At 42.0% G+C, this 21,647-nt stretch overlaps 2 protein-coding genes across 2 annotated transcripts; one reads left to right on the top strand and one right to left on the bottom strand.

Annotated features, from left to right (window-relative positions):
- The first annotated feature begins 5,618 nt into the window (after positions 1-5,618).
- Positions 5,619-12,940, top strand: RER1 (retention in endoplasmic reticulum sorting receptor 1). Its single transcript, XM_054394962.1, has 7 exons — positions 5,619-5,679; positions 8,737-8,822; positions 9,370-9,474; positions 10,115-10,214; positions 10,707-10,785; positions 10,892-11,027; positions 11,835-12,940. Exons 2-7 carry the CDS (start codon positions 8,742-8,744, stop codon positions 11,922-11,924), a joined length of 591 nt encoding a protein of 196 aa, XP_054250937.1. The 5' UTR covers positions 5,619-5,679; positions 8,737-8,741; the 3' UTR covers positions 11,925-12,940.
- Positions 12,941-15,354: 2,414 nt separating this feature from the next.
- On the bottom strand, positions 15,355-20,222 carry PEX10 (peroxisomal biogenesis factor 10). The gene is made up of 6 exons (XM_054395036.1): positions 20,111-20,222; positions 19,742-19,822; positions 18,869-19,272; positions 17,923-18,098; positions 17,493-17,628; positions 15,355-15,476 (listed from the first exon to the last, which is right to left on the bottom strand). Exons 1-6 carry the CDS (start codon positions 20,220-20,222, stop codon positions 15,405-15,407), a joined length of 981 nt encoding a protein of 326 aa, XP_054251011.1. The 3' UTR covers positions 15,355-15,404.
- Between the last annotated feature and the right edge of the window lie 1,425 nt (positions 20,223-21,647).

Raw genomic sequence — 21,647 nt, 5'->3', positions numbered from 1 at the left:
CTGATACACCTTGCTTTGGACTGTTCCCTCCAGCACTCTAAACCAATGTCACCTTCAGCATCCCAGTGACAGCAGTGCTGTTGACAGCTCTAATGTACAAAAGCTTCAAGCTTCACTGGCGTTTTCATAACCCTCTCTGCTGTGAAAAAGACCTTTAAACCAGCAACTTTAAACCAACTGAATGTACACAGCCAGAAGAAGGGCTAGCAAAACTTACTGCAACTGGAATTGTATCCAAATTATGCACTGAAATCAGAGAGGCCTTCACCACTGTACACAGACAGGCAGGAGGATTCAGCTGTGCACTGCTTCCTCTGGAGAAGGAAAAGGAATGGGGTGGATATAAAATATGCAGCCTCTCTCAGAGGTTCCTTATCACTACCTGTAAAGGCATTGTGCTTGCTTTCAATCAATTCTGATGATTGCCTACTATTAATGTCACTCATTCTCTTAGGTAATTAAGCCACCTCTTTCTTAGATTCGCCTTTGTCTCTCTGGCACATTTCCTTGTCTAATCCTCTTTTCCAGATGGCATAAGGACGAGAGATAAGTGTTGCTAAAAGTTGCTTAGCAATGCAACACATGCAAGGTTTGGAAATGCTGACGTCCACATAAGCACTATCTATACATCACACATTTCTGCAGAGAAACAAAGGCGTGAACAGCCAGAGTGACACAGGGGCCTCCAGAAAAAGAGCTACCAGTGAGTACACAAACAAAGGGGAGCAGGGAATAGAGAGGGAGAACAACCTACAAGCTTCCAGTGATGGGCTGTAATAGGCTGGGAATTTTGTGTTTGGTTTTGGTTTTAAAACTAGAACAGGAAACTCTGCTTTAAATCGGACAAAATCCTTGAGTTTTAGTTAGGTCCTGGATTTTCTGTGATTCAGAAGGTAGCAGACAAAGACACTGCAATCCTACTAATGGAACCAAAAGCATAAATAAAAGAAGTTCATGAAGGAAAAGTTTTTCATCATCAGCTGGGTATCAAACACAGCAATTCTCCTAAGAATCAGTACTACAGAATTTATTCTGGTAACAGCACCATGCAATCGTGGGTTGTTCTAAACTCTAAAGTAAATGGGTTTATACGGAATTTATTTAAACCACTATTAAATGTTACAGGTAATAAATGAGAACACTTAGTTCACAGTCATAATTTAATTTATATTATTTATTTTTTTTGTTTTAGGCAAAATTCAGATAAACTACGGAATAAGTAGTTTGGTAGGGTTTGGGATTTGTTTTACCCTTTTCCTCCCCCTATTATTGGTCTTTATCCTTACATGAAAACTGCTAATTACATCTTCCCACTCTACTCTCATCACATCTTATTATCAAGCATCACAACTATGTATCAGCTAAAGATCACTAAAAAACACTTCAAAAAGCAATTAAATAGACAGATTATGCATTCAGAAACATGTTCAGCACACTTCAAGGCCACTACTGGGACACAACTTCTAAAAATGACTGAGTGTTGCAGTAGTCAGTGACTCTACCCAAAAGCAATTAAAATGACAGAGCTCAACATTTACTAGTGGGGAGACATTAATAGTCTTTATATCAGCAATGTCTTCAATTTTGTATCATTTATAGTATTTTTGTATCATTATATTGCAATTATAATCAAGATTTGGAAAGATTTCCTGTGTCTTCAAATTCCCTACTCTCCACCAAACTGTGGTTTAATCTTGAGCAATTAAATTTCCAGTAATTTAAATAATTTGCTTCAGAATTGATACTATGGCTCTTCCAAACAGGTAACAGAGATGGATTCTGGGGGGGCGGGTGGGGGAACAAAAGCCTGCAGGTGAAGAAGCCCATAAGGCTTGCCACCTGTTCCGTGTGGTTAACAGGTGTATCAAACAGCAGGCCTTCCTCTGGGAAAGAAGACAAACTAAACACAGCCAACACACACAAAGAAGCAGCAACAGGGACAGAATGGAACACAGCATCTGCTTACTGGGACTCAGGCAGCAGCCAGGAATGAGAAATCACAGAAAGGAAACACTTTCATGAAGAAAATTAGCGTGTTACTTCATTAACCTCCGCAAACTTCATTTACATCTAACTGTTTTCTTTCCTTCTCATGCAAATGCACGAAAACCAGACAGCCCACAGAGGGGGATCTATTTAATTCTAAATCAGCACCTTGCAGAGGATTTGTTTAGTTACCTGTTCCCTACTAGTCAGTTGTAGTTTCTATCTTGCATCTCCTGACAGCATTTTTACCCAAGGTGAAACCAGTTTTAGGGTGCAGCAGCAGACAAATGAGAGATGCCTGTTCTTATCCAACTCCTCTGTTAATACAATTATGCCTTGTTTACTGGATATTTAATCCACATGAATCTCTGAAGGTTCACAGACTGCATGCTATTAACTGACAGCATCCACTTCCTAAAATAAATCACTTACAAGAGACTGATCTAAATATTTAGCCTTGACATTATCACAGTTAAAACTGAAGCATTGATGCTATTATTCAATCTGTTCTATACCACAGTGAACTAATGCTGGAAGAACACCACAGAGCTTGAAATATTTGCCCATGCTTGCAGATTACTTCAACACGTCCCAGGAACTACTTCAGTAAAGGAAACAAATACTTTTTCCAACCCCCTGCAGTGCCAGTTTACAAACACTGCGCACAGTATGGGGATACTCACTGATAAGCAATAAAGTTTGATGTTCTCCAAGATCTCTGACCACACAAAACAAACTGCAAAATCTCGTGTGCAAGATGTGGACACAGAAGACAGAATTTCCAGATCCTTAAGTTAACACCAACTGACCAAAAACTGTGGTCAGTACTATGAGCATTTGGGGTTTTGTTGGCCAAAATATCTTGCCACTCTTGAGCACATATCCTGTGTAAACTTTTAGTACTGAATGCTTATAACCCTGCAGAAACAGATGGGTTACTCAACAAGTGCAAGCCTAAAGGATTTTCTGATTAGTCTCAAAACAGATGCTAGAGAGACACCCAGTGGTGCCAAACTGTGTGCACACAAACATATATATATTTATAAAATATCTCCTGTCTTCAACAGCTCAAGTGAGAAGCTATTATAATAACCTCATTTTTGTTCAGTAGCATTTAGGTTACAATGAAACAAACGCACAACAGTACTTGCACCTATTTATGTCATCTGTTTCTTTATCTAACAAGTATTTCTTACCTTGTCTTACTGATTTTAATTCCCCAATTCCCTATATTCATGGAATAATAAAGATCTTTAAACTGCACTCAGTAATTAAGTTTAGATTAACAGATTTAACTGTTGTGTTAAAGAGTCAGCGTGTTCTTTTATGGTTAAAGAAAGTATCAAAGTAGTACTCGAATTTATTAGTCACCTTAAGAGCTTTTTTGATGGCATGTACATGTACTCCTTCAAATCCTCTGTGTCAAAGCCTGAAAAATCAGCTGCTCAGAACCAGAATCATTTAGGTTGGAAAGGATTTCAAGCTCATTGAGTCCACCTGTAAAGAAATTGTACTACGCAATTCCTGAATGTGTCGGTGTGAGCTGAAATTCCCCCCCCCACCGACAATAACCAGGCTAGCTCAGTCTGGAAGCAAATGAAAGCTGTATTTACAAAGCAGAATCTACAATCTATGATGAAATGCAATGAATATGTACAAATATACAAAATTCACAACATTTACAAATATATACAATCAACAGAAAAGCACAACCAATCTCCCTTTGGTTCCCCCCAAAGGGGACCCTTCCCAAAGGGGCCTCCCTCTCCAGGAGCTTCCCCCAGACCCCCCTGGACAGAGAAGCAGAGTTAGTTAAGCAGAAAGTTGTTAACTTAGCTGCCAAGGTCAGTACGTGTTATCTTCAGCCAGAAGAGAAGAAGAAGAAAACAGCAGCCAGACAGCCCAGCAACTGCCCCCACTGCCGAACGCAGAATGTGCAGAGTGCCTACTTTGTTTTGGGTAATAGTTCTTAAACATTTCTATCTATCCAACGGAAGTGTTTAGAACAATCAGTATTTTGCTTTCTTACACCCAATAGTGACTTATTTACACTCTTTCACTTTCTCTGTTCTGAACTTTGCAAGGAAAAATTAGAAAGACAGTTTCAAACCATCACACTGATGCACGTGTGACCTGAAAATAGTTATACTTGTAGGAAAGTCATTTTTCTGTCAAGTAATACAGTGTACTCCATGTGGTCACCCTTTATTTTCTGTCAGCCTTGCAGTCTGTTGTCTAATGGGGTTAGGTAGGTGAAGTCACTGACTTACCTGTACAGGAATAAACTGAAAGAGGAGAAATTCTTCTCTGGAGCTTCTTACTGCGACAGACTTTTAACCAAGGAACTTCTTTCTGCTCAGGATGCTAGGAGAGAAAGAATTAACTGAAATATTTCCTTAGTAAAGCATGCATGAGATGTCCCTCTAAAATGCATGGTTTATCCAAATTCGTTAACGTCTTTGGCTTGATTGTGTGAAGCACTTCATGTGAGCACAAGTCCACAGACAGGTGCATCTCTAAGGACCAAGACTGTACAAAAAATTGGTGGTATGTGTTTCTAGTTTCAACCACTAGCAACTCTAACTTCTTGAGGTGACTGAAAGTTCACCCAGCCTTAACTAAGAGGCCACCAAAAGAATATGAAAACCTCAACTCTGCAATAAGACACCCGGAAGCCTGAAACCTGAAATTATTAAAACAATATGGAAAGACTGGGCTGAGTATTGACTAGCTAAAATAAAAAGCACTAATTTTGCTCAATACCTATTTTAAAACGTCAGTACAAATAATATTTAGGTGAAAACAAATATATCACTTCACTTACTATTCACATTCACTTCACATTGATGTGAACCCAGGCTGCTCTGTAACTCCAGCTCGTTGTAACCCTCAGACTACACAGAAACTGCCAGAAGCTAAAGCGTTAGCTACCTTGACAGAAAACAGGACCTCTAGCATAGAAAATAAAGCAAAACCAGAAGAGGAAAAGCTTTTGCATTTACATTAGCCCGAACACAGGAGCGCAGTCCTAGCAGCTACTGGCCTTTATGAAAGACCAGACAGACTTCGTGGAGGCTCGTCCTCGCCTCTGCAGGCAAGGAACCAGGCTAAACTGACGCAGGGCTCGCCGCGGCGAAGGCTCACAGCCTCACATGCGCCGACGAAATTGAGATGAAATTGAGATGAAATTGAGATGAAATTGAGATGAAATTGAGATGAAATTGAGATGAAATTGAGATGAAATTGAGATGAAATTGAGATGAAATTGAGATGAAATTGAGATGAATTGAGGAGACCATGGGCACAGCGACAGCCTCAGTCCTCGGCGCTGCCCCCGCAGCAGCCTCTTCGCGCTCACAGGCTGCAGCTCGAGCCCGCTCCCCGCCCTCGCGCCCGCTCCTCCGCCCTGGCCACGAGGTACAGCCCCTGTGCCGCTCCCTGCAGCCACAAGGGACAACAACCTCCCCTGCACCGCCCCCTAACCCACACTGCACCGCTCATCTCCCGCCTCTGCGCCGCGGCCCCGCCCATTCGCCCCACCCAACGGTGCCAATCGCGGGGCAGCACCGGCGGTGTCACACCCTCCCTCGCCCCGGAAGCGGAAGCTGATGTCTCCCCGCCAGTGACGCCATATTCGGTTTTGTGGAGGTGGGGGGGAGGGGGAACGGAAGGAAGAACCCGGCTTGGGTGGCTGTGAGTAGCTGCTGCCCCGCGTCGGCGCTCCGGGGTTCGGCCGGAGCCGAGGGTGGGAAGGGAGCGGAGTTTGTCCCTCCGGGCTGGCGGGCGGAGGCGGTGACAGGCCCCAAGTGGGAGGATACCTACAGCGAGCCGCCCCTCGGGGAGCGCGGGGGTTTGTCTCGGCTTGGCGACCACTGCCACGGCCTAGGCGCTCCTCCGGGCATCACGGCTGCGGGGACCATGAGGCTGCTGCTGGGCTCTCTGGGCCGGCTCCCGGGGCCTGCCGGAGGGTTCGTTTTCCCTTTCGCCCAGCCCCAGCCTCTGTCTGTCCTAATGCCGCTCCTGGGCCCTCCACAGCGGGCCCTGCCCCGAAGGCCTCTCGGCCTGGTGTCTGTGCAGTAACAGTGCCAGCGATGTGCCCTCTGATCTAGTGCTGATTTTGGCCCACAGCGTTTGGGCTTAGGCAGTGCTCAGGGTACGTGGAGTCCCTGTTTCCGGGTAACTGGGTGCAGGTGCCAGGCAGCTACTGCTGGTCAGTCAGCCATGAGTTTCTGACAAACCAGGCTGCTGCTGTAATGGATAGAATTAAGCAATGACTTTTTTAGCATAAACTTGCAGTTTGTGCAACCGTTCCTGTGGTTGACCAATCACCCAGTTATTATTAAATCGCTTTAGTGTGTGGGTCTTCAATGACGTTTCCTCTGAGATGCAGAAACCCGTATGAGCAGCAATGTGTTGTTGTTAGATAGCTGTTTCACTTGTGTCTTAAGAAAAATATATGTTATGATCAGGGAATTGTCTGAAAATCATCTGCCTCTCTGTAAGTGATGATGTGAGGTGTGAAGTTGAATGACTTTACTGCCCCAGGTCCTGTCATTTATAAGAACTCATTGATGCACTGGTGCTTTAATGATATTTCCATAACAACTGTGGTAAAAAACGTGGTTGTTGAAGATCTTGCATTCACCTACTTGGTCTTTTTCAGCAGAGAAAAGCTGGTTTAGTTTTAGTGGCAGTCAGTATTCTGCTAGCAGTAAACTATCCAGTAGTCTGTTATACTAATCTAATATCTTTTGGATTATTACAGAGGTGGCTGGAGGGTTATCGTATCTCCTTATGCTGAACAATAAAGTCTTATGCTAGGTTATGAAAGAGAGATTGCTACTGTTTAGATTTAATTGTTCTCTTAAACCAGTGAGATCTGACTTGCGTCTTTAACTGTAAACTACCTTCAAAACAATGTCAAAGACTGCTGCCATTGGTAACTGTCTAATGATGGATGTTCTTTCAGTAAAGTTTTAACGTGATAAGAAATAGTAACTTGAATTGTAAGCAATGTCATGTGATACACTCAAGTCCATGCTCCTTAAAGTCAGCAGTGAGAGGTTTCCTTTTTGTGAAACCGTGTTAGCTGTTGTGTTTCTTGGTCTGCTAAAGAAGAGCTCTGTATATGATAAACATTAATCACATCTGATGTGATTCTTTACACCAGCCACAATGCCTGGTCCATCGTAAAGCCATCAGTAACCTTATACATCTGTTGATCCCCATGGATTTACATTTACAAGGTTGTGATGTTAGATGTACTTACAGCCCAGATTTGCTGTGGCTGTATCTGTAAAATTAACTTTGAGAATGTGAGAGTTTTTGTGATCTGTAGAGAACTGTTGTCTTATCAATGGTGTCAGTATTTTTTTCTTACAGCTTTATACTTCAGGACATTAAAAAAAAAATCCCAAATAAAGCACAAAATTGTGCTCAGCTAACAATGCTGAGTAACTTCTTTCTTCTGCAGTGCAGTGAGTGGGGATCATAATAATTATTTCCTTTTTTCTGAAGTCAAAAAGACTATATTATATTGTAGGAGTTTCTATTTGCTTTTTAAATTATTATTGGTTTTAGCTATAGCTTGAATTAAAGTGGGCTGCAGCTCCTGAAGCCTCATAATGAATACCATTTTCAAGTGTAACAGGACTCCTTATTTTCTACTTAGTAGTTATTCCATAGGATGTAATTCACAGATGTTTACAGCAAAACCAGACAACTTTAAGATTTTGTGTCTCCCCAGACTGTCCTTGGTCTCAAGCTCTTTCTTTGCAGCAGTCAGTCTATTGCAGCATCTAAGTTAACTTATATTTTTCAGCTTTAGTAATATTTCCTATCTCTGTTACCATCTGAGGTATTAATAGAGAGCTGAAATGTCTCCCACTTTCTGAGTTATGAAGTCCCACCCACAAATGAGGACTCCAGGAAGTAATGTCAGGAATTGCTCTTGGTGATGTGGCAGAAATGTTTCTGTTTAGAATCTCTTTTATTTTGTTTGTTTTATGTCCTGGAAGTGAACTGTGAAACTTACTTCAGATTAAGTGAAAATAAAAATAAAGATCTTAAACTGGTTTTGGAAACATACTAAAAAATAATTCCCTTGGTTATTTTTTTTACCTGAGTTCAGAATCCTGGCCCTGTGCAGTTTTGCATAAAACTTCCTTCTGAGTGCTGAGTTCTTCCTGTGGGTAAACTGTGAATAATTCTAGCAGCAGGTAGCGTTGGGCTAGGTATTTATGGCAGAGGGTTTTGTTTGTGACCACTTCTGTACAGTCCTGAACTTAAAGATCTTAAATACTGTCAGTAGTTAAAAATCCTAAGCAGCTTCTAGGAGAATGTTTATTTTGGTTTTGTTCTTTGTCTTTAGAAGCTGAGGTGACAGGAGGGTGGTGCTGCAGTTCATAGCTCAATGCTTAGTTGTTGTAACTCAGTTCCTGCCTTGTCAAGGTGAAGATGTCTAACAAGACTCATTCTTGCATCTGTGGTTGGGCTTTTCCCACCCCCCCTAAAGTGCATTGGATCCTGCCTTGCCTTTGTAAAATACCCTGTTCTTTGCTTTCTGGACAGTTCCTTCTGGAAATTAATTTCTTTTGGAGTAAAGAGTGCTTCATTAAGTAATTGGTTTCAAACAAGGTAACCCAAAAGAGTATCCTGTGTAAATGCTGCTTCAGGTAACATGCTCTAAAGCTTCACTGAGCTTAGAATTTGTTTTAACCATTCCCTTTATGTCATGTTTTGTTTCCACAGCAACCATGTCAGAAGGGGACAGTATTGGTGAGTCTGTGCATGGAAAGCCTTCTGTGGTCTATAGATTTTTCTCCAGACTTGGACAGGTTGGTTTGCTCTAGGGTTTTTCTGACTCCCTTAGAAACAGATCTCAATGCAGCTTCTTAAACTCAACACTTTTGGGATCAGTTGTTGAAATACTAAGATTTGTGCAAAAGATTTCTTCTGAAGCCTTTTAAAAATAGATAGAGATTATCATGCATAGCTTAACAGACCATTTAATACCTATGTGACACTGCACAGTGCAAATGTGTGGCTTTATTGTCAAGAATGAAGAGTGACTTCAGATTTCATGTTGATTCATCTTAAGAAATGTAAACCTTGATCAAATGCTGAAAATCTGAATTTCTTTATGAAGCTCCAAGCATGAGGAAATGATTTTTTTTTTGCTTTTTGTAAAATACTGAACTTTTCAAATGCTTGCAAGCTCATTGATATGTAATTCAGTTTATTTGTAATGAAGAATTCAAACATACCATGTTACTGTCCCAAAATACACTTCACAAATGCTTACTGTTTCTACTGCTACTGTGTAATAAACTTTAATCACTGTGCATCATGTATTTTACAGATGTACACTTTGTTTCCTCCTAGATCTACCAGTCCTGGTTAGACAAATCTACTCCATACACGGCAGTGCGATGGATTGTAACTTTGGGTCTGAGTTTTATCTACATGATTAGAGTTTATTTACTGCAGGTAAAGAAAATTAATTTACTGCTAGTGTTAGATAGCATTACTGTTAGGAGTGTTGGGGTTTTATGCTGTTTGCTGCTTTTATGAGGTCTATATCCTGAATGTAGAGCCTGGATGCCTGAGAAAAACTTTCATATTAAATCCATCAGTACTGTAAACCTACTTTTTTAAATCAAAACAAGCCTTGAAACAGGAGAGCAGTGGAAACACTGCTTCCACTGCTCTCCTGCTCCAAGGCTTGTTTTGATTAAAATAGGTTCACAGTAGTCTGCCTTGCAAAACAACATGAAGCTTAAAAAAGGCTGCTAATGGATTTAAATTTCTTTTAACCTTGCTTATTTGTATTGCAGGAAGTTTGTTCAGTACTTAGGTAGCTTTAAATGAAAATTGTTAAATGTGTTATCTGTCAGCATGGAAAGAAGTATCTTGATAAAGGTGCTTTCATAGAGTCAAAAAGCTTTTGTACAGTGAAAATTTAACTTGTGTTTTTCAACAAGTCCAGAAAACTTAATATGAAGGTGTAAACAAACTTTTCTCAAGGAAGCAAAAACCCAGGTTGTTTAATGGTGTTAAAAACTCAGTATATGAAAATGGCTTTCAGAAAGACTTTAATTCTGACTCTTATTTTTTCTCCCTGCTTCAGGGTTGGTACATTGTGACATATGCCTTGGGAATCTACCATCTAAATCTCTTCATAGCTTTCTTGTCGCCAAAGGTAGACCCCTCTTTAATGGAAGATTCAGGTATGATGAGTAGTTCCTTTTGTGATCCTTTTCAACCTAGTCAAACTTCCAGCTCTTTTTACTTTGATACTATAGGGTAAAGATGTGCAGTTTTAGTGTGGCATTGGATTTTTAGGCTTGCAAAAAAATCTTTACAACTTCATACCAGGAATCACTATAAAACTTGTCTATTTTTTTAGGACTTGAGCTTATTCCATAGTCTGTTAATTTTAAAAGAAGTTTTATGTGAATTGAGATACTATGGAGAGAGCTTAAATGACCCAGCACTCATTTCTGTTAGCTGTTTTCTTTTGGGGAAACTAGTGTTAAGTTAGATTAAGACAGCCACTGTAACTGGAATCTATGTATAAGGGTAAAAGTTTTTTTGGGCTTTGTGTTGTGGTTGGTTTTTTTTTTTTTTTTTTTTTTTAAGATTAAAAGTACAAAAATCTGGACTCCAAATAGTCTGGAAAATTAGTGGTTTGGTTTGATTTTCATGTTGGTTTTTTTCAGATGATGGCCCTTCCTTACCTACAAGGCAAAATGAAGAATTTCGGCCTTTCATTAGAAGGCTCCCAGAGTTTAAATTCTGGTGAGTGGATCCATCTGCCCATGCTCTGTGTTTGAAAAACAGAAAAATCTGCATCTAATTAGGGGTAGCTGGGCTTGAAGGATTAATTGTTCATATTGTTTTTAAGGCACTCTGCCACTAAAGGAATCCTGGTTGCTATGGCATGTACGTTCTTTGAGGCTTTCAACGTTCCTGTTTTTTGGCCCATCCTTGTGATGTACTTCATTATGCTATTTTGTATCACTATGAAGAGGCAAATCAAGGTAACTTCCAAGAATAGCTGATGGCATTTGTGATTCATAGAATGGTTTAGGTTGGAAGAGACCTTAATGATCATCTAGTTCCAGCCTCCCTGCCATGGGCAAGGGCACCTCCCACTAGCCCAGTTTGCTCAATGCCTCATCAAGGCCTTGAACATCTCCAGGGAGGAGGCATCCACAACCTCTCTGGGCAACCTATTCCAGTGTCTCACCACCCTCACTGTAAAGAATTTCTTCCTAATCTCCAGCCCCCTTCAGGTACTGGAAGGCTGCTCTAAGGTCTCCCTGGAGCCTTCTCTGGGCTGAACAGCCCTGACTGTCTCAGCCTGTGCCTGTAGGGGAGGTTCTCCAGCCCCCTGATCAGCTTTGTGGCCTTCTCTGGACCCATTCCAGCAGTTCTATCTCCCTCTAATGCTGGGGGCACCAGAACTGGATGCAGTGCTCCATGTGGTGTCTCAGCAGAGCAGAACAGAGGGGCAGAATCCTTGCCCTGTCCTGCTGCTCTACCTGCTTTTGATGCAGCCCAGCACACAGCTCGCTTCTGGGCTGCTAGTGACCATTGCTGGCTCATGGGGAGTTTGTAAAGCCCAAGTCCTTCCCCTCCATACTGCTCTCAAGCCACTCCTCGCCCAGCCTGGATTTGTGCTTAGGATTACCCCAACCCAAGTGCAGGACCTTGCACTTGGCCTTTACAAGGTTTGGCAGAAGAGCTCTCTAGAGGACTTTTTAATTTGCAATGTGTATTATAAAACATTTTTCCAAACATTAAGCAAGTTTCTTACCTCAAAAACGGATCTTTTCTTTTTTCAGCATATGATCAAGTACAGATATATACCCTTCACACATGGCAAGAGGAAATACAAAGGGAAAGAAGACGTGGGAAAGACCTTTGCTAGCTAGGAAGATGCAATCAACCTGTTGACCAATTCTACTTCTAACTAAAGGAACGATTTTGAGCCATTGTAACAATGCCTTTTTTCTTCATAAAAAAATGATTAATGAAGTGGTGACAAAGCAGTTGAATTTTCATTTTAAGAGGATCTTGCTATTTTTACCTGAAATATCAGTTTCTTGAAGGAACTGGCATTCTAACCACATTGCATTGAGTCCATTATCTTTTGTAAGAAGTTGGAGAAACTTTGGATAATCCCATGGATTTGGGATAATGTTTTCCTTTCAATAACCATTGCACTGGAGAGATGAATGGCTTACAGTTTGGATATTTTTACATTTTCTCCTGCTCAGTATCACCCTGAAGTGCTGTGCACATGTGTGGAGGAAAGATGTCAGGTGGCACACGTGATGCTGTTTTCTGCTTCATGGCCGTGTGCTGGTTCCATAGAAAAATTCAGTAGACCTAATAGATGCAGAACTTAAGCCAGTTTCCTAAATGCATGGTATTACTGAGTTATAACCAAACAAATAGAGGTAGGAATAAGAGTTCTACTAAATTATGGGGTTTGCAATAGGGGAACAATACTTAAGAGCTTCTGAAGTAACTCATTTGTGTTGGGTTTCAATGCCAGTTTCGCCATTACAACTCCTAGCAGATGCTAAATTGGGCTCTTTCATGATGACTCAAAACTTTGTTCAAACTCTATCACAATTCCTTTGAGGACCTGGAATTATAAAAATATATATTTTAATTGTTATTAGTTGGAGTTTCTTGGATACTTAAGTGTTTCTTGATTAATTTAAGATGACTTGATGCAGCCCTTTCTGAACATACCCAAACTGGCCATAGCAGAAAAGTGGTGTGGGATTTAACATAGCTTTTCATTTTCTATGGGGAAGAAAAAGAAAAAACAAACCAAACAACAAAAGCAAAGATAAATGACCTGCATGTAAACTTTTTCATGTGATAAAACTGCAGTTTTATTAAGTGACTTTTTAATTCCAAAATTTATTAAAAGACAGTGTCCCCCTTTACTTGTTCTCTATCTTTATACACATACATTGGTCTAACAGTATTGATGGCTCCTTTTCAATAATGGTTACCCTCCATTTACCTTCATGCAATGCCTTTTTTCAACTCTTCAGGGAGCATTTGCTTGCAGGAAGTAGGAAAACAGTAGCTCTTGAAGATTCTGGATGGAGAACAGTGACAACTTCAGCAGACACCTAACGGGAAAATGTGTCTTAAGAACCCATTCGTCTGGTTTTGTCAAATGGAGTCATGATGGAGCTCTGGAATTCAGCCTTCAGTAATCCTGGGAGAAAGAGAGGTAGTTTTAGCTCACACTGGCCTGTTGGGTTTTGCTTGTTTGCATGTGTTTGTCTTATTACCAGTGTGGAAAATAGTCATGTCCAGACTGACAGTGCTGGGAATGTGGTATCCAGGAAGGGCTTTATGAAAATACCACTCCTGGATGCTTGCAGTTTGGTGGCTAAAAATCTGAGAGCCCTGACCTGGAGAAACTATCATTCAAGTTTGGTGGAGTTTCTGAATAACATGGGCAAATTGAGGGGGAAAAAATGAAAAATATGTTTATTATGTTTATTAAAATTGCAAGTGGGGTGACTCCTACTAAACAACAGTGCTAACGACATCCATTGCAAATGAGACACTTTTACCTCCACTTCATTTTGAATTTTAGTGGCAGTTTGAGATTAGTGCCTGCTCATTCTTAAGGCATCTCTGCATTCAGTGGCATTAACACTTCTCAGATATGGATTGTAGATGGTGTTGGGACCACATGTAGTTCCCTAGCTGACTCTCAGCATGCAATGGCCAAACAAGTTTGATGGTATTTTGTTCAAGTTTGCTCTATTTTTATCACTTAAAAGTGCTAAAAATAAATTACCCTTATGGAATGCATGAAAAACTTGGCTTGACAACTTCACAGCTACTTCCCAGTCATCCACTGCTTCCTGTTTGATTTTATGTGCACCTAAATGCTTTTTTTACTTAGTGAGGAGGTCACAGTGGTTTCCTAAGGTCATGTTTTGCTTCATGACATGGGCTGGTTTTCCCCCACTGTTGCCTTGACAGTTTTCAATAGGTGAGGGATGCCTCAAAGTTTTCTGCTGTATAAAAGGGATGTTGTTGCAGCTCTGAAAATCACTTCTGTACAGTAATGGTGAAGCGTTCACAGTTACCAGCAACTATTTTTTATTCAATTTATAGACAGATGAAAAGTTAAACTGATTCTATTGGGGTTTATATGATAACACTTGGAGATTGAACTGTTAACCAGCTACCAGGGTCTCTGCAGCACAAAAAAGCATCTCAAAAGAAGTGCTCTTACAGCAGCACACCTTGAGTCCATGTTCAGTGCCATTTGTGACTTACAGAAACTGTAACTTGGGATCCACAGAGTGGATCCTCTGGCTTCTTCTGCCCATCTGTATTTGAAGAATACAAATAAATTCATCTTGTACATTTTCTGTCATACAAGAATGAGAAGATACATTAACATCTAACAACCTCTTTCCCTCCTGTTCTGAATACTTGTGTAACTGAACTACTAATAACCTAGGGGAGAGGAGATGCTGTTGAACCCCTCCTCCTTTAAAATACTGGCTTAGCTGAGGTAGCCCTTATTGCCATAAAGAGCAGAGGGGGTCTTATGCCTGAAGTCAACTCCTTCCCCAGACTTTAGGAAACACCACACAGAGCTTTAGCTCTGTTACAAAGCTAACGTTTTATCATTGAGCTTGGTTTGTATTGGTGTACGTCCTTGGGCTTTTTTGAAACACCACTTGCTGCAGTGCTCTAGTCTAAGTGTCTAGAATAATTGATGAAAAGTCTTGATATCTAGCAGCAGAGGAGCTCTGAGTTTGGAAGCTGAATGTGAACTGCTTGGTGTGCCAAGCAGTCTGCATTACTGTGAGTTTCCATTTGTTCTGTTGATCTAAGGGAAATTTAGTTTGTCAAGTCAAGGAGATGTGCTTTAGTGTGAACCTTGTTATGAAAATAGCATGGTACATGACACACTTGTCACCAGAACTCCCACTCCAGCTGAGCTAAAGATTTGTGAGCACCTTCTGGCTCCCCTACTTCATCTTACAGGAGAGAGGGTCTTAGAAATGGCACGGTTTTACTAAGGCCTTAAGCATGCTATGAAAAATTGGAAGACTTCCTCTCCACATTTTCATTTAGAGAATGAGAATCTGATTTATGTTGTTCAAAGGGAAGAAAACTACTCCACTTGTAGTTAGCGCTTTTCATAGAGGCAGTTTTAATACGGTCAAGAATCACATTAGGAAAAGGGTTAGAGGCAGAAATGGATTTGTTCTGTAGACCAGGAATGGAAGTGCCACCCTGCACAAGCAGTCACCAGGTTTAGAATGAAGTCTTTTTCTTGGACTATCTCAAGCTGTATGACAACTTCATAAAGGCTCTGAGAGTTGAGGCCCTTGTCATGGAACATTTTCCTTTTACAGTTGGTAATGACGTAGGTAGATCAGTTTCTGAGGATGAAACTTCTCTCTGCAGAGTGGACATTCTGTCTACAAAAAGAAGAGAGATTAGTCAGAGGTACTGAATTGTCATGTTTAAAAGTTTTAAAAAAAACCCCAAATATAGCTGTTTAGCTAATTGCAGGAAATAATGAGTTTCCATAATTAAACCCCTTTTATTTTCTGCCCAGTTTGTGGTGCAAGCTTAACCAGGTAAAGCACTGGAAGCTGGCCCAAATTAAAGAGTAACTTGAGGTGATAAAAGGGTGCTTGAAAACTGGATGGATGCTTAACAGTTCTTTTGGGGTGTCTTTGGCTGGTTTTTAATCTAGGTGGCAATACTGCTTCTTCATTTTGCTAACAAGTGGAATCAGAAAGAGCGAGCAAATATGAGGAAACATTTATTTACGTATACTAGAGATACTATTTAAAAGGTACAGACTATGCTCTTAGAGAACTAAATTGGAGGTCTTTTCATTTTTTTGTATCTTTGCTTGGTGAATCCAGCAGGAGTCAAAGGATTAGGTCAGCAGGTGTCAAAAGACTAAGTTACTGAAGTGGTAACAATTGTTGTCAGTGTTAAGAAAAAACAAGATTAAGTCTGGGTGTCTGAAACAAAATATCCTGTGCCGTGGACATTGAACAGGGAGTAGTAAATGAAGTCACCAAGCTCTTAGGGCAAAGGTGCAGGTATAGTGAATGGATGTTTTAAGCTCTGAAATCTCTCTGTAAGGCATTTTCAGTCCTGTCTACCTACAGCCATGTGCATCTGAGACAGCTTTAGAGTCAACAACAATGCAGAAAATGCCCTAATGTGGTCTCTGAAGGGAGGTCACACCACCTCCCACTCACTGTCTGGTGGACCTGCACATCCAGCTGAAACTTGATAACGTTTGCTGCCTCCATTATGTTTCTCTGCAGAACCAAAGAGCAGACAGGCTGAAAAAATGCTGGAGGGTTTGTTAGGCAAACTCACTCTTTTTTTAAAGGGATTAAATGGGTCTGACTATCCAACACCTACTTTCACAACCTGGGGAAACATATCTGAGTAGTCAGTAGATGATCCCTCTTTCCCTGCAGCTAGATGAAAGTTTCTAGGACAGCTTCTGGCAGCATTTGGGCAAGACTAATGAACAGTATCTAGGTCTTCATAAGCAAATCCAAAGTGATTCTTGATGTTTCCTGATTTGTGTCAGGAAGGCAGGAGCTCATTGCAAGCTGCATTCCAGATGGTATCTGCAAATGGTGTATCTATTGTAGAACTTAACAGCTTGCATAGGTATAACCTTGGTGCATTGACATACAGGCCTTTGGCCAGACCAGTTTTAGTGTCAAGATGAATTTTAGATCTTAGGCAAATTCTCTGAGTTGTATTTGCCCAATTCTGTTCCACCACAGCCAAACTAGTATCTGTGTAGGAAAATGTAAGTAGATCACTTATTTCTAAACCAGCTGCAGTAATACATCAGAGTTTTGTAGCACAGATAGGGCCTCTGTAGCAAAAGTTCTCTTTGCAAGCAACACTGGATGCCTTTTTTCTGGCAAGCAGTTTTCAACTCTTCAGAGAAAATGAAAATGGACAATGTCTTACTCTAGTGTCTATAAAAGCCTTCATGCATGAAACTCTATTATATTTCATGAGTCCAGAGCAAAAGCCAGGTTTAAAATACCATGCAGAAAAGCTAGCTCAGTTTAGTTGTAACTTACTTATTCCTTTATACTGGAAATCAGCTGAAGAAAGCTTCAGAACATTTCATCCTTTTTGTTGTTTCCTTGCAGTCAGAATTACAGCCTAGGTCTGTAGATAAAGGAGTTACCTCCATGTCTGACTTTCACAGTAGTCCAATTGCATTTCAGTGGTTGGGACACAACACTGCTCACCTTCTTTACCTCACCTATGTAATGCATAGTCATTTAATAAAATATATAGGTCCTGGTAAACTCTGGTGTGGGGATTTGGGATGTCTTAGTGCATGAAAGGGGTTTATTTCAACACCCAGGCTGCCAGGTATTTTCAGGTAGAAATTTCATGTTTACCCCTTCCAGGCTCTGTCCTTCAGTACTTACTCTGGTGTTACACCACTCAGTGATGCATTCCCAGCAGAACAGGTGACCACAAGGTGTGGCTGTTGTGTGTCTCCGTTCCTCCAAACACAAAGTGCAGTAGGAGTGATGCCCAGTGGTCTTTTCCTTGGTCCTATTTCTAATTAACACAAATTAATTTTATTTAGCATGCTTGTAAGAAATATTTGATAACACAACCTTAAAGTAAACCCATCTTCAAGTATTAACCCTTCTTGGGAAGATCTCAAGGACACAAAATCAAGGTATGAAATTTAAGAGGTGCTCCTAACTGTGAGGAATGGATCTCATACTGTATTAGACCAGGTTCTACCTTAAGTCAAAGAATCACTGCAGTGTTCTCCCTGCTCATGAAAGCTATTACATCTCCCACCTCTGCTTCCACCTCTTTCCTAGTAAGTAAAAATCATCATACTTCTGATGAGCTAGGTTGCGGTGCAGTTTCCAGTCCTGCCTTGCTCTCTGCTTCTGTTTGAAGCTGTACAGCTGAACCCCAAGTGTTAGAAGAAGATGGCAGAGTGAAATTATTCCCAGCAACTTGTAACTTGATCGAATGCTCTGATCTTCTCCTTGCAGTCCTCCAAAACGCAGCTACAGAATTCACAGACACAGAGATGCTTTGTTACTGCAGGTTTATGGAACTATGCCTCCTCTCCCCTGCTCTGTAAACTCTTGCTTTGGGATTCTCATTTCTGTTCTAAGATCAGCATGTTTCCAGGATTTACCAACCTGTTGTCTCTCAGGAGATGTCCTCATTCAGTCAGGCTACACTTAACTGCTATTTGTGCAGGGATCAGCTGTCCTGAGCTGTCTGTCTGCCCATCAGCCCTGCTGTATTGATCTGTTTGGGTTTGTTTTGTAGCTCTGAGCAAGCAGTCGGGCACCTCTTTGCCACATGAATGCTGGGAACTGCTGAGGAGTCTTGTGTCTTTACACATTTCTGGATCTGTGGCTGATGTTGTTTTGGAAAGATACTGAAAGGACCATGTGAAATGGAGTTCTTCATCTAGAAATTGTATCTAAACCTCTACTTACTTTTGTTCAAAACTGTACCTAAGTATTTACCATGGATTTCTTAAGCCACTTCTCACTTTCTGGGTATGTATAGAAGGCAGACTGGACTCTAGATGGTGAAGTTACAAAAGGTACTAACTGCTTGCAGTGCAGTCACACTTCTTAGCTATGACCTTTTGACTGCAGGGACTCAGAACCCCTCTGCACAGTGATAAACCTCTCCCTCTCACCCAGTCTGCTCTGCCCGTATTATAGTCAACTGCAGCCAAATTTCACACATGTGGCATCCCAAAAAAGGCCAAAATACTGCAGTGGACACCATCTTCAAACAGAAGACATCGACTTACATATGAGATTCCTGCAATTCTTTTGGACAGGTGATAGAAAGTGCCACTCATGTAGAACACTGCCAGGTGCAGCCGGTGAAGCAAGGGGATGCAGTGCTTAAGGATATGCACAACTTGGAGGACTCTCTTCTTCTGCTCTTCTGTCAGTACCCCAATTTGTTTCTGTATCCAGTTTCGTATTAAGGTCCTACTGGAAAATCCACGTGCTGGGGTGCGCTGCAAGGTGCTGGACTCGGCTTCAGCCTGCATCTCATGCTCCAGGTGCAGCAGACCCTTTTCTAAGCAATAGGGTACCACAGTGTGAAGAGCAATGAAGATGGCCCGGCGAAGAAAAGAAGGAACTCGTTTCTTGGTTGAGTCAACTTGAATAATGTTGACATACTCTTCACCCAGGGTCTGATAACCTAACAGAAAACACACAGGGTAAAGTGTCATTCTCTGTGTGGTTGAGCAGTGGCGACAGGCTGCTCCAGTCAGAGCACAGCAGGTTTTGGAGTTTCAGAGAGCGCTGCATTTTTTTTGTGTTGAATGGGATGTTATGTTTACTTCATCTGCAGCATTGGTGTCTGCAATGGTTTCAACTTGAAGCTGGAGTAGTTCTTTACAGTCTCACGCACTCCTTTTAGACCTTTTGCTTTTGAAATAACAGGCATCAGGGTTGATAAACTACTGCATTTGAGCTCAAAATTCAGACAATTTAGTTGTTTCATATTTAATAAAAGGCATTAATAGAAAACCAAACCAACCCCTACATGAAAGAAAATCACTGTTAAGCAACGTCATTTCATTTGGTGGTCACCAACAAACAGGAGCTGCCACAGGACAGACAGCTCGTTTGTCACACCGTTAGGAGAAATGCTGAATGGAAATTACCAGACAACGTGGTCAGGACGAAGTAGGCAACGTCAGAAAGCAGTTCAATCTCTTTCCTCCATTCCAGCCACTTCTTGGCACCTACGGGACGGGGATCATAGAAGCACTGCAGTGACTGATGTGAAGTTCACGCAGATCCAAGCCCTTCTCCGGGAATCTCTTCCAGACACCCCAGCTCTGGCTGAGCACTCCCGCGACAACTCATTCCACCTCCCTCACCACACCCGAGAGCCGTAAGGCAGCAGGGAGCTGGCGGGCCCGCTCCTACCGCCGGATTTCACGTCGCTCACCGCGTCCCTCCCGGCCGGCCCGCACACAACACCGAGGCCAGCGGCCCCAGCCCCTCGAACCCCCGGGGGGAAGCGTTACCCGCGAGGCTGTGCAGAGCGGAGCCGGCCCCGCTCCGCAGCCCGCTGCGGTACAGTTCATCCTTCTGCCCGCAGCGCGCCAGCCGCGCCGGCCCCGCGGCCTCCAGCACCATGGCGCGCAGAGCACAGCAGCAGCTCCCGCGGCGCAGGGGTGTGGCGCCGGCGCGCGCGTTTGACGTCACCACAGAGGAGTGCGGGAGACTGAGGCGAGCTGGAGTGGCGCTTGGGCTGCTGTAGTGAATGCAGGAGCCGCCGGGAAAGCTTGGGGGTGTCCCGTGTCAGTCCTCCCAGTGTCCCAGCGGGAAGGTGCTTCTGTTGTGTAGACTGAAGAAGGAGAGGAGGCCCAGGAGGGATCTCCTGAATCCTTATAAAAACCTAAAGGGCGAGTGTCAGGAGAATGGAGGCAGAGTTTTCTCAGTGGTGTCCAGTGACAGGCCAAGGGGACACAAACGAACACAGCAGATTCCACCTAAAAATAAGGAGAAAATTCTTCACTTCGAGGGTGGCAGAGCACTAGAGCAGGCTGCCCAGAGAGGCTGTGGAGTTTTCTTCTCTGGATGTGTTCCTGGGTGATTTACACCAGGTGCATGGGGGTTTGACTGGATGACCTTCAGAGGCCCCTTCCAACCACCACCATTCTGTGAAGGATCTTTGTCCCCGAGTATCCATCTGTAGCAGCATGTCAGCCTCCTCTTGTGGTTGATTCCCTGGTAAAAGGTGAGACTTGGAGAGGCAGAAATGAGCAAACATAAATGTGAAGACCTCAGTGAACAGTGCTGCTAATAAATGGCTCTTGGTGTTGTCTAGTTGGTAGTTTATTTAGTTGGTAGTTTATTTAGGGACCTGAGGTTAGCTCTTGACTAGTGACTTTTGTCACAAGGCTTATGGGCTTCTTGATGGAGACAGCCCAAATCCCAGTCCTGGGGACACATTTGGTTTTGTCAAAGTCTTTATCTTACCAGATTTTAAAGCCATGTATCTCTAAATTCAGAGTTGTATCCTGCTTATGTGAAGGGGAAGCTAAAAAATTCTGCCAAAACTGTTTTCACTTGGATTGAAATAGGTCTTTTCCAGAAGAGTTTGCAGACTAATATTGCAGTAATGATGTGAAGCAGTTGGAGCATGTAGTTGTTTTTGTTGGTTTGTTTGTTTTCCCCTCGTTGCTGAGAAACAGAAGGAAATGCAACCTACAGACAGACAAACACAAGTAAATTTTTCGTCCTTTTTTGGTTTTCAGTAGCTTTTTATTAGCCACACAGTTTGTGACATCGAAGCTTTCATTCAACTGCACGAAAAGTTGTGAATGATAAATAAAGCTGTGATGAATCTTACAGTTAATACATTCCTCTCCTCTACCCTCCTTGCCCCAGGTGCATCTGAATTTTTTTGTTTCCTAGTGTATGGAAGAGTGTGCAGCAAATTAAATTGCAGGTTGTTTGGTCTGTAGCTATAAAATCAACGCAACCAAGGAAAAATATTTGAACATTTTCTTCAGTGAAGCAGCAGAGGGAGCGCCTGCCTAAGAAAACGCTCCATGA

Source organism: Indicator indicator, chromosome 32, assembly GCF_027791375.1.
Source record: "Indicator indicator isolate 239-I01 chromosome 32, UM_Iind_1.1, whole genome shotgun sequence".
In the NCBI taxonomy this organism is placed as follows: Eukaryota; Metazoa; Chordata; class Aves; order Piciformes; family Indicatoridae; genus Indicator; species Indicator indicator.
The sequence above is the reverse complement of the archived record's forward strand: the minus strand, read 5'-3'. Positions and strand labels throughout refer to the sequence as shown.

Coding starts and splice junctions, on each gene's coding strand:
- RER1 (XM_054394962.1), top strand. CDS start 8,742: ATGTCAGAAGGGGACAGTATTGGTGAGTCTGTGCATGGAAAGCCTTCT. Junction 9,475..10,114: donor TTAGAGTTTATTTACTGCAG/GTAAAGAAAATT, acceptor TCCCTGCTTCAG/GGTTGGTACATTGTGACATA. Junction 10,786..10,891: donor CTCCCAGAGTTTAAATTCTG/GTGAGTGGATCC, acceptor ATTGTTTTTAAG/GCACTCTGCCACTAAAGGAA.
- PEX10 (XM_054395036.1), bottom strand. CDS start 20,222: ATGGTGCTGGAGGCCGCGGGGCCGGCGCGGCTGGCGCGCTGCGGGCAG. Junction 17,629..17,922: donor CGCAACCTAGCTCATCAGAA/GTATGATGATTT, acceptor TGTGTTAATTAG/AAATAGGACCAAGGAAAAGA. Junction 15,477..17,492: donor CTGAGTGGTGTAACACCAGA/GTAAGTACTGAA, acceptor TTCTTTTTGTAG/ACAGAATGTCCACTCTGCAG.